Source organism: Paramisgurnus dabryanus, chromosome 24, assembly GCF_030506205.2.
Source record: "Paramisgurnus dabryanus chromosome 24, PD_genome_1.1, whole genome shotgun sequence".
Taxonomy (NCBI): domain Eukaryota; kingdom Metazoa; phylum Chordata; class Actinopteri; order Cypriniformes; family Cobitidae; genus Paramisgurnus; species Paramisgurnus dabryanus.
The window spans coordinates 23708865-23728066 of record NC_133360.1 but is presented as its reverse complement, the minus strand read 5'-3'; the positions used below and the strand labels follow the sequence as shown (position 1 = coordinate 23728066).

The 19202-nt window shown below is 35.9% G+C and overlaps 1 protein-coding gene across 3 annotated transcripts in view; it reads left to right on the top strand.

The window, feature by feature from the left end:
• The first annotated feature begins 1980 nt into the window (after positions 1-1980).
• Positions 1981-19202, top strand: part of LOC135740952 (adhesion G protein-coupled receptor D2) — a 119946-nt gene continuing 102724 nt past the window's right edge. For all 3 annotated transcript variants that reach the window (XM_065259539.2, XM_065259538.1, XM_065259537.1), the window contains exons 1-17: positions 1981-2125; positions 2331-2385; positions 2484-2511; positions 6206-6424; positions 6692-7330; positions 7748-7933; positions 8082-8155; positions 9728-10015; positions 10280-10391; positions 10569-10706; positions 10794-10896; positions 11021-11132; positions 12890-12945; positions 13031-13157; positions 14613-14716; positions 17074-17176; positions 18369-18522. In XM_065259539.2, coding sequence (XP_065115611.1) covers positions 2350-2385; positions 2484-2511; positions 6206-6424; positions 6692-7330; positions 7748-7933; positions 8082-8155; positions 9728-10015; positions 10280-10391; positions 10569-10706; positions 10794-10896; positions 11021-11132; positions 12890-12945; positions 13031-13157; positions 14613-14716; positions 17074-17176; positions 18369-18522 — 2479 coding nt within the window. In that variant the 5' untranslated portion in view covers positions 1981-2125; positions 2331-2349. The remainder of the gene's footprint in view (positions 2126-2330; positions 2386-2483; positions 2512-6205; positions 6425-6691; positions 7331-7747; positions 7934-8081; positions 8156-9727; positions 10016-10279; positions 10392-10568; positions 10707-10793; positions 10897-11020; positions 11133-12889; positions 12946-13030; positions 13158-14612; positions 14717-17073; positions 17177-18368; positions 18523-19202) is intronic.

Sequence of the window (19202 nt, the reverse complement as noted above, 5' to 3'; positions counted from 1 at the left end):
CTGAAAAAATGACTTGCTTACTTTCTAAGCATTTTTGTCTTGTTTTCAGTATAAATAATTAAACATTATTTAATTAAGATGTATTTTGTGATGAGCAAAGACCTAATAAAATAAGTCTAGTTTTTTGAAAAAAATTTTTTAAATGTAAGTGCATTTTTGCATAAAACAAGGAAAAAACAGGGTAAGAAAAAATATAGAAATAATTTATCTTTTTTCTTAAACACTAAATTCAAGAAAATTTGCTGATTTTCATGAAAATAATTTTTTTGCAGTGGTTTTTTTTAGTTTTTTTGTCTTTATTTAGTACAAATATCAAAAATTCTTAAAACAAGATGTTTTTTTTCTTGAGAAAAGTGACCGAACAAAATAAGTCTGGTTTGTGGACAAAAAATATTAAAATTAAAGTGAATTTGTGGTAAAACAAGCTAAAAAAAATCTGGGGTAAGAATTCTTGAATTTTTCTTGAATTAAGTCTTTAAGAATAAAGATAAATTATTTCTATATTTTTTCTTACCCCATTTTTTCCTTGTTTTATGCAAAAATTACATTTAATTTTTTTTTTCCAAAAACTAGACTTATTTTATTAGGTCTTTGCTCATCGAGAAAATACATCTTAATTTAAGAATTTTTTGATATTTATACTGAAAACAAGACAAAAATGCTAAAAAAAAGTAAGCAAGTCATTTTTTCAGTGTTGGCAATTGTGACAATTTTTTTTTTCACAAAATATTATTACCACAAATGTTGAAAAATATTTAGCAACATTCAGACGTTACAAAGAATTCAATAATCAGGAATTTAAAAGCCACAAATCAATAGTAGACTTTTAAAATATGGTTGTTTTTTTAGGATATGTTATGGATTGATCTTTTACACTATATCCGGACATCTTACACGTGTATGTATTGCACAAACATCAAAAACTCAAAGCTAATGTCATTAGCTGTGATAAGCGCTAGTTAACGTTGTCGCGTGCCTCGTGTTGAGAGCATAGAGCAGGGGTTCTCAAAGTCCGGACTCCGGTCCGGATCCGGACCCGACGAGAACTTGATCCGGACCCGCGTCCACTTCATATTACAAGTGCATTAATTTCTATGTGATTGATTAAACGTGAGCATTTGCTACATTACAAATGCATATTGAACTTGTAAACCATTCGTTTAGTTTTGTTTTCTTTTTAGATTTAAGAGTATTCCTGGTCCGAAAATAAAACGAGTTATTTAAAAATTTCCTGTGTGACGCTGTAGCCATCACACCCAGATATTATGCACAGCTACTTCACGTACTACGGCTTTTGATCAGTAAGTCCTTATCAATCTGCAATCACTGTTGGTTTGAGTCGTTTAAAACATGCATTTGAAAAAGCAACACTCGTCAAACATAATCTTTATACATATTCTTTATTATCATGAAAATACCTGAAAAGGTTTGAAGAACAGCAATATAAATATATCCTTAAGACATTTCCTGGAGCTGCGTGTGTCTTGTTCTTCGTCTGCAGCGCATATTAAGTTTCTGCCCGAGAGCGCCCCCTGGCTTTTGGATGTAGCGGCAGTTCACCGTAATTCATTGAGAAGCAAAGCAAGCATCAAAACCAATTTATAGGTGCACCCCTAATTTTGGTCAGTGTCTCTGCTTACCAACCACACTTTTTTGCCATGGTTTATGCATCTGATGGAGAACAAACTGTGCCATTTCTCTAATTAGATTGCTCTGTATTTTGCACCTGGTTACTTTTTGCATATTTCTTGTGTTTATATTTAAAAAAAATTTTTACTTTAAATGCAAAATACACTTATGTTTTATCCCAAACTGTTTGTGTTGATTTGTTATATAAACAAATGATTTACATAAAGTTTTTCTGGACCTATGAAAATGATGAGAATTCAGATTCGGACCTTTGAATGTAAACTTTGAGAACCCCTGGCATAGAGGTTGAGAGGCGTGTCGAGGGCGCGCGGCGGAGGAGAAGCGCGGGAGGCGCGTGCTCGATCCTCTCATCATCATGATCTCACTCAGGAGTTTCTGAGGAAAGAGTCTGTAAACGGTTTGCTGTACTCCAGTTTAATATATAAAATTAACGGCTTGCGACTAAACTTTCTCACATATTTGCAGCTATTAAAAGGTACTGTTTGCTTTTACTCAGTTTTGAGGCATTTAAACGCGTGGTTATAACGTTTGTGACTCCAGTTTGAAGAGATTAACCTCTTGTTTTTAAACTGTTGCGTTAAATATAAACTTTTTGCTATTGTTTATTTTTTACAGAGAGTATTTTGTTTGCAGGATGAAGTTGTTAATATAAACTTTTTGCTATTGTTTATTTTTTACAGAGAGTATTTTGTTTGCAGGATGAAGTTGTTAGAAATTATTTGTTCTAATGTTATTGTAAGTAGTCATTTTTTTTATTCAAATATATGCGTTTGACATAAAATGAAGACAAATTATGTAAAGTCTTTCTATTTTAAACAATACTAATTTTGTAGGTCCTCATTCATCACTGCATGGATCAAGGTAATAAATCACAGCATCTACTGTACTGTATAAAAGCCCTGTGTTTATCTTGTAAGTGCTTATGGGACTGTTATAACCAGGGGTTTCTTTAATAAGACTTCATTATTTAAAAAAAATAGATTTCATTAATAAAGATGCAATGTATACAAAACTGCACCACCTGAATCAGATCACATGTTAAAGTCACAATGAAATTGAAATTAAAAATGTAATTTTGGGGGGGAATATTGTGGTATTCTGTAAATATCTGTGAGCTTCATTAATTTTTATACAAATCATAATATAATATTTAATCAAAAACGCTAATCTTCTCCCCTCTACAAAACAAAAGGTGTGTTTCAACTTAACACAGCGCTGCACAGACAGATCAGTGGCTGACTTGAAGCAGTGCATGCTGGTTAGCAATTTTGTCTGACGATGAAGGCATGTGACTGTGATGTATGGTTTTAAAGTAACACGCGAGAGCGTTTTGAGACTAGCCAGCGCAACCTCTCCAGAGCGGTTCTTTATGACGTCACAGCTCTTCATGATTGGTCGCCTCTCTGATGGCAAAAATCACATGGGTTTCATGTTTAATCCCATAGTTATATACACTTAGATATCACCTTGACTACGGCAGTTAATAGGCTTTATGCCCCGCTGCACTACTTCATGAATTTCAGCCAGCTCCTTGTTTCCTGTCTGCCATTATTGGACAAACTGATTCATCCAGGTGTGTCTGATAAATTTTTTTGTGACTACTGAGGTCAGGCACACCTGGATTAATCAGTTTGTCCAATAATGGAAGACAGGAAACAAGGAGCTGGCTGAAGTTCAGGAAGTAGTGCAGCTGGGCATAAAGCCTATTGGAACGAATGCGTCAAAAAGAGCTGCCATTTTGAAACCGGGGAGCCCCTCCTCTTAAAAGGGACAATAAGTAAGATTTTCCCCCATCTAGTGGTGAAATTGTAGCCTGACGTTGTCATACTCAATTCTAGTCAGAATTTGAGTCTGATACCGCTCCATTGAGCTATAATTATGAGGCGTGTCTCAACCGAAAAATGCCTCTGCACTCAATTGGATAGACCTACGACCAATCAGAGCAACGGGGTGTGAGACGTATGTTGAAATGACGTATTTGCAGCTTGACCGAACTGCTAGTTATTTCGCTACGACACACACTACAAGTCTGAGTTTGCGAACGTACATCAACACCTACTATGTTTACAACATTTCATTTATATCACATTAAGTCATACAGTAAGACTATCTCTTACCATTTGTACATTAGTTGAACTTCATCCACGACGATACCCATTACGTTTGCTTGTTATATCCATCTCGTCGTGCACACCGAGTTGCATCGCCGTGATACCCATTTTAGTTGCTTCTTTAACTTGATCTTTCATAAGTGCGACAACTTTTGTCGAATCCCGTAGGACGGCAAAAACATCAACAAATGCCTTGCTCGCGTTTCTCTGTTCCTCTTTTAAAATCAATGCTCTGTCGATATCTTTTAGAACAGACTCAATGCAGAGTCCACACATCTGATTTCTACCGCGGCAGCCATTTCGTTGTAAACAACAGATTCAACACACGCGCTCTTTGGTGACGTGGTTGATTTACGTTACTGATCATCTGTCCATCATCATATAAAGCCCGCCCTGACAATTTGATTGGTTCGACCAGCTTTGGGTCGAGCATAGTAGCAACTCAACGGTGAAACTCCAGACCGATCTTCCCGTTCCTCAAAATGTTGTGGGCGGGGCTAAGATCGGCTGGCACCCAGGCTAGTGAAATTGTATTTTGCATTTAAACGAATAGTGCTCTCTAGCGCCTCGCTTTTCCAAATGCGTGTTGCAACTACGGTAGCTGTTATGTACTCACTCCGTTTTAGCTGGTTCACGTGTTCTGAACGAAAACGCGTTGTGGAAACACATTGCTGTAGGCTAGTGCTTTTTGTCCCTCTCTGCTATTATAGTTTTTCAATATGGCGGAACGCCATGGAAGCCTTCTTGGACTTACCTGTTCAATGTAAATAAAGAGAAGAAATTCTGCCTCATTGGCAGAGGTCATTTGACACCAATGAGGACATATTTATAATAAACGACCTTGATTTTGACTAATAAAATACTTAGAAAACTATATACTGTCCCTTTAATGAATCAGTGGCAATGTAGGCAAAGGTGTAACGGAAATAAAATCACCATAAATCGTCATGAATGCAATTTTCTATTATTTCTTTGTTTGTTCGTTCCAATGGTCAGACATGTGTTTAGCATTGAGTCCAGAGAAAATTTAAAGTTTTGATATTAAGAAAATTTACTTTTTACCAAAAATAGCATTACCTCTGACAGTGGTTCTCAACTCCAGTCCTCGGGCCCCCCCCAGAACATTTTAGATGTCTCCATATATAAAACACCTGATTCAGTTCATCATCTTGTTAGTGTGTTAATTAAGGAAACGATGAGTGGATTCAGGTGTTTCATATAAGGAGACATCTAAAAATGTTTGGGAGGGGGGCCCGAGGACTGGAGTTGAGCACCACTGGCCTATGACAAGACCCCTGTTCCAAGATGGCGGCAGTTTTGACGCATGCTTAGAACCCCAAGGCGACTAATAAACTAATAAACATTATAAATTCGTGTTTTTATAACAGGTAAAACTCGTTAATATACCTGAATATATTATATTGTGTCATGTAATAAAAAATTATGAAAAGAAGTGAAAAACCGCACTATATTATCGCGTTATTTTCAGGCATACAGTATAAGCATACTTAAAATATTTGATATACAGTGTTTCTGGTCGCAACTTTTTCTTTAAAGGTTTGTTTTTAACAAATTCACCATCTAATTTACTTTATTCACAATAAACAAAGGAAACGGGGCGCACAAGTGCCACGTGGTTTTTAGTGCCACGGGTTTATTTACATGTTGCTGTTGATTGGACTGCAGTTCTGACACATTCACCAAACAAGAGAAAACATATCTCAAACCCTGTTGCACATCGGTGCACACCGTTTGCAGGAAACATGCTGTTCAACTCGGAAACCGTAGCAAAATGTTACGCACCGTGGAAAGTGTCCTTAATCTTTCCTTAATCTTTCCTTTCCTCCGGTCACGAGGAATGTCTAAAGGCCGGGTCCGAAAAAAGATTGCAGTGATTTGCAAATAGCACGATTACCCAACTTCCAACGATCCAGACAATTTTCAGGGGACGACTTCAAGTCCCACCCTACCTTTTTTCAGAACTCGTTTAACTCAGATATATGTCACAATGGGGAAAATAAGAAAATTGCTACTTCGGTTTCATTGTGACTTTAAAGTGCTGACCGAATAACCAATGAAAATTCTGATTCAAAAGCAATACTCTCGCTCATTTAATGATGGGCAGTGTGGCATGTGAAAGTAGTTCATATGCAAAATGTGGAAGTAGTAATATCTAGCACGTTATTCTTGTTGCTTCTTTCAAGCTGCTTCTTCCCATTCTGCACCTTACATTATAATGTAATGGTTATAAAACTTTATTAAATATGAAGTTAAAGACTACACTTCCCATCGTTCCACACTCTTTAACAGCATCATCAAGCTGCTGCCAATGTTGTTGTTGTTTAGCGACCTCTAGCTGCGAAAATGACATATTGTACCTTTATGTACCAAATGCAAAAGAGTTTCCATCTGTGTTTGTAAACTAAACGTGCATGCGTTTACAGTGGAGGGCCGACCCCTGTTTACAATTGAAGACTCATACTATGAGTATGTACCAGATCGGCAACAATGGTCTGCCGCTCACATGCTCTGCCATCAGCGTTCAGGCACCCTGGCGGTGGCATCCAGTGCTGAAGACATCCAAAACCTGAACAGTTTTCTCCAGTCCCTGAATATCACCCAGGGCGTATGGATAGAAAGTGCAGGGATTTCCCAGATAAGTGGTAAGCATTATATCCCATGTTCACCTGCTTCATTCTGCAAAAAATGTCACTGGCAGGTTATTATAAAAATTATGCACTGCTATGCATAACTATGCTACATGGGTTAAAATTGAACTTTGATGCTCCAAATCTCATTAGATTATAAGATTTAAGCCTGGATCACTGTCACTGCTAGCCAACACAATGACTTGGTTATTTTATGTAAAATTGTTTAAACTATTAAAAATGTATTCATTAATCAGTTTTATTTTTTTATCACTTGTCAAGGCCAACCAGATATGTTCATATTGGAATTTCCAGTCCGTCCACACCAAAAATCGGCTCGACTCCTCCACAAGTTCCTTAACATGGAAGTGTTCACTATTTGCGCTCATATCCAATTTAATCCCACTTGCCATGGACATTCGACTGTTTTTTCATATTCCATAGAGTCGTTTATTGATGAGTTTCAACTCCAAGCCCGAATTATGGAGAATGAGCCCATCCAACTTGCTATGCTGGTTCATGGTTCGAATACTTCTTACGTAACAGCTTTTCCCAACGATGCTTCCTGGCACTTTGTATGTGCGAGTTGGGCCGGGAGTAGTGGGACGTGGGCCATCTGGGCGGATGGAACAAAGGTGGGATTTGGAAGCGCTCTCAAATCATCAGACCATATTGGGGGTGATGGTGTTTTCATCATCGGACAAGAGCAGAAAACGTTTGGACGTTACCAAACCGACAAGGCACTTTGTGGGAACATTACGCAGTTGTACATGTGGGATAAAGTGCTGGTCGATAGTGATATTCGAAGCATGGAAAAAGATTGTTCACCCGTTACTTCTGGATTGTTCTTCAAATGGAATGAATCTGTGGTTGAAATAGAGACCTCCCTGCAGACACGAACGGGGAACTCGATTTGTAAAGGTAAAGCACCTTACTTTGGTTAAATCTGGACTCTGCAGGGTTAATTGCATCCTTCACATAATAATTTCCACTCTTCCATTCATGTGAATACAGCCAAGTCGTGACTGGAAACCTCATGCTGAAATGGATGCAAATGTTTCATCCATGTTGTAATCGAGAGACCCACCCATCCAAACATACACTGACACAGGGCCACCACCATATGACTAATAAATTCGAAGTTCCCAACTCTTTTCTGAAGTGAAGACCTATGGTCTTTACATATACAAGACTTTGGAGAGTGTGATAGCTATTACTCATGGGGATGTCATTTGGCAGACTAAAAGCAAATTTGGGTTGTCTGCTGTTTAGTGGCCCTATGACCGTACTCGATATGTGAGTACAATATAATTTATTTTGTTCATTTTTTTATTGCAGGAAACAAGAGTTCCTCACCTGACCAACCTGTTATGCCGTGCTTCGATGCAGGTTTGCATCCTAATTTGTCTAAAGATGTCCTCATTTTTAACAATGAGGTCTGTGTAAGCTTTGATCCTGGAAGTGGAAAATGTAACAATGACTCTTGTACATCACATAAGGGAAGCGTGTGCCTGTTTCACAAAGGTGATTACCTGCTATTTAACCTTGTAAAGTCAAGTTTCTACTTTAAATCCTGATATACTTTCCTAACACATTGTAGTTGGGAAGCAAAGCTTTTATTTCGAAATGCATTTTAAATAAAAAAATCAGGTGCTGTGTTTCTTCGTTTCAGACCAGCTGGACTCCTTTGGTTTTCCTGGGACTCTCTTCTTTACACAAGTCAGCAATGAGTTACATTCCAAGACTGTGAGTTAAACCGGGCTCACGGCTGCTTTTAATTAATTTTGCTAAAAAACACTAGAATTCCCACTTAGTCTGGTAAACCCCTTTTTGTTGTTCTCCCCTTTTATCCTTTTAATGACCACACAAAATACTTAATGGTGAACGTGATTTCACCAAGATATGTTCCTGGATCAACGCCATTGTTGGTCCTGGATCAACATTTTCATTAACCAATAAGATTGCAAGATTAGGATTAGGGGGTATGTTATATTTAGGTTTAGGATTGAGTTAGGGGCTTTTAAAAAATACCCCTCAAACTATTATTTCACACTAATTTAAAGGTTTAATGGTTAGGGTTTGAGTTAAGGGTAAGTTGGGGTATCTTTGAGTAAAACGTTGATCCAGGATCAACAAAAAATGGTACCAATAGTTAATGTAGATATAAGTAAAGTGACAAAAGCCACTAAATTCCACCTCCGTCAAAAATGAGATAATGATATTAACCGAATGCCCTCGGCACGTATTATACGTTCACCAAATACTTTTGGTTCAAATACACTTAAAGCAACACTGTGTAGTTTTTTTCCCTTTAAATAATGTCTCTTAAATTATTTCAGTGAAAGAACAACTTTTAACTGGACAAATTGTACTGTTGCTGCAACCTGAGCTGCCTCCTAGCTGCTACAAGCACACTCTGAAAGTGGCGGTGGAGGGTAGGAAACACAGCCCCGCCCCTCCCCCTGCCTGCAGAAGAGTGTCTGATACCAGGCACTGTTGCGCTTTTCAACCACATGGGGGAGCTGTAAGTCATTTTTACATGGAAACTACATAGTGTTGCTTTAATCCCAACCTTAGGCCATTCAGACATACCATTTTGTTAGCAGAATCCATTAAAGGGCACATACTATGTCCATATTTACAATGTGTAATATAAGTCTCAGAATGTGACTGTGAAGTTTCAGCTCAAAATACCCCACAGATCATTTATAATAGCATTTGCTTTGGTTTAATGTGAATAAAAAAAAAGGGTGGATTTTTTTCATTGTAGGGTGGTTGTGTTTACAAACTGCCAACACATATTTATTTCCAAACACTTTGTAAAAATGTATTTTGCATTAACTCTTTCCCTGCCACCGTTTTTTTTAAAGTTGCCAGCCAGTGCCAGCATTTTTTATGATTTTCACAAAAGTTCAATGCCTTCCAGAAAATATATTCTATAAATATACAATATATCAAATGAAAGAACAGTTTTATCCTACCTTTATTTGATCTCTATTTATTACCTTTCAAATATGGGTAGGTTTCTTCATAAATTATTTTGCTAAAAGTTAAGCAAATTGCGTTTTTGTGAAAGGCTTTTGATAGAGATCAGATTCAGAGCGATAATCAAAACATACACAGAGTTTGAATTGTTTTCCCTAAGGGGATACTTTCTGGTGGATAATAGCGGAAATTGCTGGAAAAACTCGTCATTGACAGGGAAGCATTTTCTCTTAAGAGAAAGAGTTAAGAATCTGATTAAAATGCTCATTTACAAGTAAACATGTCAGATGCACTTTTTGTATTTTCTGAGAATATTGTTTTCTCTCTCTCCAGGATGCTGACGATAAAAATGCAACTTTCTTCCCTGCCAATGAAGTTACTCGTCACAGCTCTCTCCTAAATACCATTTTAAGAGTTATGGACACCAATGCCGACATCATCACACATTCCGATCTTCTGTATCTCATTCAAACAATCGAAAAGACATCAAAGGCTCAACACAATAAAACTACTGTTCCTTCCAACGCCTTCATGTCCATGGTCAGAAATTGCTTAGAATTAGCCAGCAGACTCATTGACCCTGATATGGCCAAACAGTGGAAAGATTTGGTAGCAAGCGAGGTAAGTGTTAAAAATTCTTGAAAACTCGTCTAACTTTAAGGAAAGCTCAACTATCAAGCTTAACTATGGGGTTGTGGAGGTAAAATTTAATTTAAAATCCCCATGAGCAATAGCATACAAACCCTATTGAACCAAATTTTGTTTTTAATTAAAGAGAGGACCTAAACTTTGTTAAAAATAAAACAAAGCTTTCTTTAGTGTAGACCACTAAAAAGTTGTGAGCTTTCTCTCTGGTTACAGGGTTTGCATTCTGTACTTTTTTAGATTTACAGTGGACCATTGAGCATCGTTGAGAGCATAGAAAAGCTGCTCTTGACACTTTCGGATGTGCTATGGGCAGAACGCAAAAGCTTTACAATGTCAACAAAGAACATGGGTATGGTAGGGTGACTCATCACCTGTTTACAGCCACATATATCAACTTGTATATATAACATTTGTTTAGCATGTAGAATTGCTTCTGATATGTTAGATGAATGAATTGAGAGTTGCATTAATATAGCAGAATCTAGGTTTAGTTGTTTTACATTCAAACTGTATACATTGTTCCTAGATATTCATCTGGAGGCCCGGACGTTGTCACAGATGAGCTGTGGTTATGTGTACAAGCCCTCAGTCCATGGGAGTCAGTTCAGCAGCCATGATGAAATCCTCATCCCAGAGTCAGAAGTGCAGAGAATCTTCTCTTTGGGTGAGGAAAAGTTATTTGGGCACATTTTACTTCTGATTAGTCATTATGTTTTAAAATAAAAGGGAATAAGGTGATGTTGTTTGACAGGCCACGATGACGTGATGTTTATTCACACTTACTACAGTCACTTGTTGGAGATGTCCACACTGAAGGCAAAGACCCCCGGCCACCCAAAGTCAGACAGTAAGAGGTTAGCAAAAGCTTTCTGACTCTCTGTAAATATTACATTTTTATCTAAAAATGTGTGTTTTCTTCAGATTCACATTTCATAATTCAGTGGTTTATTGCAACCATGTATTGTTTGTTTTATGCAGTCTTCACATTGGTCAGCTGGCCACGGCAGTGATATCAGCAACAGTGCGAGATGTGTCCAGGGAAAAGAATGTTCCAGTTTCTGTCCAATACACCCTGTCACCTGGGGCTATGGTAAAAAATCAAGGGCTCTATTTTAACGATCTAAACATATGGTCTAAAGCGCACAGCACACAGTCTAAAAGGGTGTGTCCAAATCCACTTTTTCTAATTTAACTACAGGAAAAATGGTTTGTGCGCCTGGCACACAGTCTAAAAGGGTTGTTCCTATTTTTGGGCGTGACGTTCAATAAACCAATGAGAGTTTCATCTCTTATTCCCTTTAAAGCAACACTATGTAGTTTTTTTTACCTTTAAATAATGTCTCTAAAATTATTTCAGTGATAGAACAACTTTTAACTGGACAAATTGTACTGTTGCTGCAACCTGAGCAGCCTCCTAGCTGCTACAAGCATACTCTGAAAGTGGCGGTGGAGGGTAGAGCACACAGCCCCACCCCTCCCTCTGCCTGCAGAAGAGTGTCTGATACCAGACACTGTTGCGCTTTTCAACCACATGGGGGAGCTGTAAGTCATTTTTAAATGGAAACTACATAGTGTTGCTTTAAAAGCCAGTTGCGCTCGCGAGTTGAAAAACTAAGTAGGAGAAAGAAGACCACCAGTTTAAGATTGATGTTTTTAAAAATTGTGTTTTATTTATTGAAATGGTTATTTTTGTAATTAAAACTTTGGTTATCTTTGAACTGCGTTATTTCAGTTATGGAGTAAAATAAGCAATGTTTTAAATGCTGATAAAGTATGATACATGATCACTGTAATCTCAAAAAGTTTTTTATAAAAATAATGTACAAATATGCAAAAAAATTAAAAGGTTTGCATAAGTACAGACAGGGGATAAATAATTTACAAACGTGTGGAGAGGCGTTTCAGCACTCAGACAGCGCCGTAAGTGTTTTAAAAAATATTACTTAAAAATGGTTCTTAACTCACCATATCCAAAGGCACAAAGTCATCATATACAATAAATATGTGGTGTAGCATTTAAAAAAATCTAAATAAATGCACTATTAGCACTTTTTAAAAGCAAAAAAAAAAAAAAAATTCTGCTTACCAGGCTTGAGGTGAAGCAGCTCTTTACGCCTTCTTACGTCTCATAATCGGTCCTCATTTATGTCCAAGAGACTCAATAATAATCTTTTATATTTTAATTCTTTAATTTTTCATATTTAAAAACGTTCATGTGCTGCTGCGCATACATTCGTGTAAAAAGTGAATGCGCGTTGCCGTCTCATTTATAGCCGCATATTATTGACACGCTCTTTAAATAGCAAAAACAATATTGCGTAGTATATTTTAGTTGCCTCAAAATAGCAACACGCCAACAATGCACATCTCGTTTTCAGACCAGAATGCCCATGGGCGCACAAATGCGCACAAATGCATTTGCTATTTAAACAACGTGATGCTGAAAGTGAAAATTATAACTGCGCCGGGATGAAACTAGCAAAAACACTTGCATTAAATCATATACATTAAATATCCTACAATATCAGTTTAATACTGCTTTACAGCACAGTCAATCAGACAGTTTATATTTCCATTTTGATTGTATGGGTGGTATAGATATTAAAATAAGTAATTGTTATGCAATAAAGTACCAAAGGACATGCTTTACTGTGAATGTAGTCACTGATATAAGGAGTTATTAGGCATGCAGTGTTATAAGTAATGATATGGTAAACTGATTATAGCTGTACTTTATCACAGATTGTAATACATCAAAATAAATAGCCATAATAGGTATTTGGTATTTAGTATTTAGTTCAATTAATCCAAATGTTGTTTTGACTTTCATGAAATGTTACTTTTCAGGCAGATTTTTCCAATCAAGCCACGCCTCTTTGTGTCTTTTGGAGTGTTACTTTCATGTGAGTGGACATAATTCAATTACAAAACTGCCATTGTAAATTCAGATTACAGTGTATGTCTGATTTATTCTTTTAATGTCCAAAGGGCTGGTCATACCAGTGACTGGTCAAATGAAGGATGCAGAGTGTTACCCGCAGCTCCTGATGTCACTTCCTGTTTTTGCAACCACACTACTAACTTTGCTGTCCTCATGAACTACATGGAGCCCGGGGTAGGTATAAAGTATGTGATTTCAAGTGTAACAAAGAAAAATTTACTTTTGGTCTTGTTTTCAGTAAAATTATCTAAAAATTCTTAAATTAAGATATATTTTTTGATTAGCAAAATGACCAAGGAAAATAAGTCTAGTTTTTAGACAAAACATATATATAGAGGGGTTGCAAGTTTACAAACATTGCAGGGTGCGCGCGCAACCAAGGGGCAGAAAGACCGATTGGTGAGCTGATCTGCTACTGCAACAACCTTAATTATTGAAGCGTTCTTTAATGTTTGTACATAAATAAGACTTGATTTTAGTTGTATCTGTTTTTCTGTCTTTATTTTTGCAGTGTTACTGTGATACATGTATGAATTATAATTTTATAATTATAATGCTAGTAACGTAATAGTCGCATCTACTGGTATGTTAACATCAGGCACCCAGCACTGACTCTGTTGGTACTATTTTCCACGCAAAAATTCCTTGGCATTTTGACTTACAGACACCGCTACTAGCATACAACACAATGCACGTCTCTTCTTTCTGCCCCTCGGTTGCGCGCGCAACCAGTTAGTGACGTCGCCGTGCAACCCGTCTATACTTTAATTAAAATTAGTGCTTAAAACAAGAAAAAAATCTGCCAATGCAATAAGAATTTTTTTTTACTTTTTTCATAAACACTTAATTCAAGAAAGTTTTTCTTATTCTATTGCCAGATTAGTTTACTTGTTTTAAGCTCAAATGTACTTAAAGTTTATATTTTTTGTATAAAAACTAGACTTATTTTTGCTCACCAAGAAAATACATCTTTATTTAAATTTTTTTTTGATATTTTTACTGAAAACAAGATAAAAACACTAAATAAAAAAGTATTTTTTTGCAGTGTGCTCTTGATTTTTTTTTAAATATGCTGCTATGATAACATTTTCATTATAATGTTCCTATAGCTTAAATAGTAGAGCATTAGGTTAGCAATGTAAACGTTATGGGTTTGATCCACAAGGAACACATACTAATTAAAAAACTGTATAGATTGGATGCACTGTAAGATGCTTTTTTGGTAAAAGTGTGTGCCACATTCATAAAAATAAATGTGTTATTACATTTAAAAAACCTGTAAAGTATTTCTATACACTTCACAATTTGTAAAAATGCAGTCCTTCCACTAGAGGTCACTATTGGCTTATAAAAACATGTAAGACGTGCATGTAAGTAGTTTGGTGTATTCGAAATGTTCATGTTCACCAAACATGATCTCACGTTTTCATTAGCAGCCATCACAACACAATCCAGTGCGGTAGGAAACCTTGCTGCTCCTTTATGTTGTAGTTAATGTAGCCTATATTTCTGAGATTGGGAAATGCCTAATTCACACAATATTCAGTATTAAGAAAGATTTTTGATTGACAGAGGCGGACAAGTCTAGGATCGGTGTGTTTTAAAGAGTCTTTTTTACTTTCTCCACAGTGGACCTCTGAAGAGGAAAGCATTTTGATGAAGTTGACGTTTATCGGATCCGGAGCTTCTCTCTGTGCACTGGTGGTGACCTTGATGCTGTTTACTGTGTTGGAGTAAGTGGTTTTTACAGATACAATGTCACGCCAATAGCATGCAACCTGTTTTCATGTTGAGGAGTCCGTATTGTGCTCTAGCATCATTTGATTTAGGCCTTCACATACTTTTTATCACAAAATCAGGGACTGGGGACCACTAGGGGGCCTCAGCAAACTTCCCAATGAGTGCCAATATGACTTCAATATATTTTTAATAAGTTATATTAAAATATGTGACCTCGGACCACAAAACCATGAGTTGTGAATCGCACGGGTATATTTGTAGCAAAAGTTAAAAATATATTGCATGATTGGTTTACTATTAAGTAAAAATCATGTCTAATGAAGATATTAAAACTTTATTTTTGAGAGTGGATGCAGTGCTAAGGACTTCATTTGGATGTCTTTAAGTGTGATTTCTTCAATATTTAGATTTTTGCACCCTCTTCTCTTCCATATATTATATGTTCTAGCCTAAATATGCCTAACAAACCACACATCAACGGAAAGCTTATTTATTTAACTTTTTTGCATGACCCTGGACCACAAAACCAGTCATAAGTCGCATGGATATATTTATAGCAAAAGCCAAAAATACATTGCATGGGTTAAACTTATTGATTTAATATTAAGTAAAGATCATGTCTCATGAAGATATTTTTTACATTTTCTACTGTAAATATATCAAAACTTTATTTTTGAGAGTGGATGCAGTGCTAAGGACTTCATTTGGACGTCTTTAAATGTGATTTTCTCAATATTTTTATTTTTGCACCCTCAAATGTCATATGTCCTATCCTAACAAACCACACATCAACGGAAAGCTTATTCATTTAACTTTCAGATGGTGTATTCATATAAATTTTAGTCATTACAAAAAATTGACCTGTATGACCCTGGACCACAAAACCAGTCATAAGTCGCACGAGTATATTTGTAGCAAAAGCCAAAAAAAAAAAACATTGCATGGGTTAAACTTATTGATTTACTATTAAGTAAAGATCATGTCCCATGAAGATATTTTGAACATTTTCTTCTGTAAATATATCAAAACTTTATTTTTGAGAGTGGATGCATTGCTAAGGACTTCTTTTGGACGTCTTTAAATTTGATTTTCTCAATATTTTGCACCCTCAAATATTATATGTCCTATCCTAAATATGTCATATCCTAACAAACCACACAGCAATGGAAAACTTATAAATTTATTTAACTTTCAGATGCTGTATACATCTAAATTTCAGTCATAAGGTTCAAATTACAAAAAATTGACCTGTATGACCCTGGACCACAAAACCAGTGATAAATCAAATCGAAATGTTTCTCTTCTTGCCCAATTTAAGTTTTATTTCTGCAGTCCAATGTAATTTAGTTTTATAAGCATATACCACATACATTCTTATTCCTTTTAATAGAGCCATAAATCATAAAACACTTGGTCGCTGCATTTTATTTTTGGATTAAACAGTAAGTTACTAAAAACGTATGCACTATTTTAGTTGGCGCTTAGGGCATCTTAAATGGTCCTCTTATTGTTAGTGCTAAATAAGTAAATAAAAATAGACATTAAAATATTCAAATTTATAGAAATGATATATTCAAGCCTTTAAAATTGTCTCGAACAGCTTAAAGAAGGTTAAGAACAACTGTTCTTAGGGTCACGACATGGCATAATATTTGCTCGACACACCACGCAGTCACTCACAATCCAGTCATGCCTTAGTGACAGTGAGCTCACAGCCCGTCACGCTTGTCAATAGCGCTCAGTTGTGAGGCTGAATCAGTATTGAAAACCACTAATCGGCTAATTAGCGCCTGGTGCCAAATGAGGCCGAAGCCGAAGTTTTATGATGACATTATAGGGAGTTCATTAAAGCAATGGGTCACACAAAGGGAGGTTCATCAGCACCGTTTCAGCCAAACTGATTTCTTTAAGTGATTAATGGCCTGCTGGCTGCTAATCAACCCGTACTCACACACAGCTTTCGTCTGGGATCTCCTGTAAACCTAAATGAATTTCATATATTATAGCAGAGTCATTTCATGTATTTTTGCCATTAACTCTTTCCCCGCCAGCATTTAAAATAAAAAGGTTTCTTCAAAAACACACAATTTTGAGCAAAAAGCTGAGATAATTGCATTTTTGTGAAAGACTTTTGATAGAGATCAGATTCAGATGTATTTGCCAGTTTTAGCCACAAGTTTTGTGATTGCAATATCAGTTTTGGCCACAATCCTACATACTGTTCCTTTAATTGACAAATTAACTCGTCAATGGCAGGGAAAGAGTTAAACTTATAAAGTACATCCTATTGCAAATGTAGTAGAAAACTGCTTTTATAGTTTTGTAAAAAACCTTTTTTTTTCTTCAACAGTATCCCAAAATCTGATCGTACATCAGTCCACAAGAATCTTTTTGTTTCATTGATCTGTGCCCAGATTGTCCTCCTTTGCAGTGGCTCGGCAATTCATAATAAGGTACATTGTATATTATGTACTCATTCACATACAATACTTATACAGTATACTTAATACTAACTTAATTTTAATGCTGTCTGAGTTGTACTATACGTTGGTTTGTGCAAAAGCATCTTTTTAAATGAATAAATGTAATGTACAATATCATCCTCATGTTTGTAACAAATTTATGTTGCTATAAACTATTAAAGGAATAAACTATGTAGTAGGGCTGCATAATGATTAATCGCGATAAATCGTTTGCAGAATAAAAGTTTTTGTTTACATCATATATGTTTGTGTACTGTGTATAATAATTATGTTTATATAAATACACACACATGCATGTATTATTTTAAGAAAAAAAATATATTTATATATTTAGTATTTATATATAATATAAATTTACAAATGTATATACACACGTAAACATTTTTTAAATATATACGCGTGTGTGTGTGTGTGTGTGTGTGTGTATTTATATATACATAATTATTATGCACCGTACACAAACATATATGATGTAAACAAAAACTTTTATTCTGCAAACGATTAATCGCGATTAATCGTTATGCAGCCCTACTATGTAGCTATACTGTTTATAATATTATTAAAATACTAAATTATAAGTAGGGCTGCATAATGATTAATCGCGACTAATCGTTTGCAGAATAAAAGTTATTGTTTAAATCATTTATGTTTGTGTACTGTGTATAATAATTACGTACATATAAATACATACATATGCATGTATAATTAAAAAATATATATATATATATATATATATATATGCACGTATATTCATGTAAATATTTCTTAAATATATAGTGTGTATTTATAAATACAAAATTATTATAAACATTTCACACACATACATGATTTAAACAAAATCTTTTATTCTGCAATAAATTAATCGCGATTAATCGTTATGCATCCCTAGTTAGAAGTTAACTTATTACGTTATTACTATGTTACTAATTATATATCTATATTAACTGTTAGCAAGTCCTCACATTCATACATATATAAAAAAGGTCGTCTAATTCTAGACGGCTTGAAAAATGGTCCTAACAAGCAGTCTGACAGTGTCTTAAAACAACATTAGTGTTGTTGCCATATTTGGAGAGGGATAAGCCGGCGTGTGGCCACGTTTGTGTTGAAGTTTGACCTTTTGACCCCGTGACAGCCTGCTCTCTGACCTTTTCCCCTTTAGGTTGCCTGCATGCTTGTGGCAGCTCTGATGCATTTGTTCTTCATGGCAGCGTTCAGCTGGATGCTGGTCGAGGGCCTGCTGCTGTGGAGTAAAGTAGTGAGCGTTAATTTGAGCGAGCACCGCCACATGAAATACTACTATCTGATTGGCTGGGGTAATGGGAGTCTGCACTTAAGTTTCTTTGATTTGTTGTGGACAGGCATGCTCATTGATTTGGTTCAGGAGTACAGGAATGCAGGCTTCTTGTTGATGCCATAGCTTTGTAGTGTTGGATTTAAAGGAATAGCTCACCCAAAAATAAAAAATTAGACCATGTTTTACTTACCCTTAAGCCATCCTAGGGGTATATGACTTTGCAATAGGAGTTATATTACATAATATCTTGGCTCTTCCCAGCTTTATAATGGTATTGGATAGTTCCCCTTTTTTTAAAGCTCTAAAAAGCACACCCAACTATCTAATGCTAATCTATATGGTTATTAACTCATTCCCCGCCAACCTTTTTTTAAAAAGTTTCTCACCAGCATTTTTTTGTGAAAACTTGTCAGGGAGGCGTAATTGGCAGGGAAATGTTTTCTCTTAAAGGGGTCATATTATGAGATTGTTTAAAGATCTAAAATAAGTCTTTGGTGTCCCCAGACTGCATATGTCAAGTTTTAGCTCAGATAATATAGCCAAAGATATCACTTAACCATGGAAAAAGTCAGATTTGCATGCTATGACCCCTTTAATTGAGGAAATAACTCATCAATGTTCTATTTCAAACTTTATAAACTATGATCAGTGGCTTCCGTCAATGGCCGTATGCATGTTCACAAGAGAGTGCACAGATTG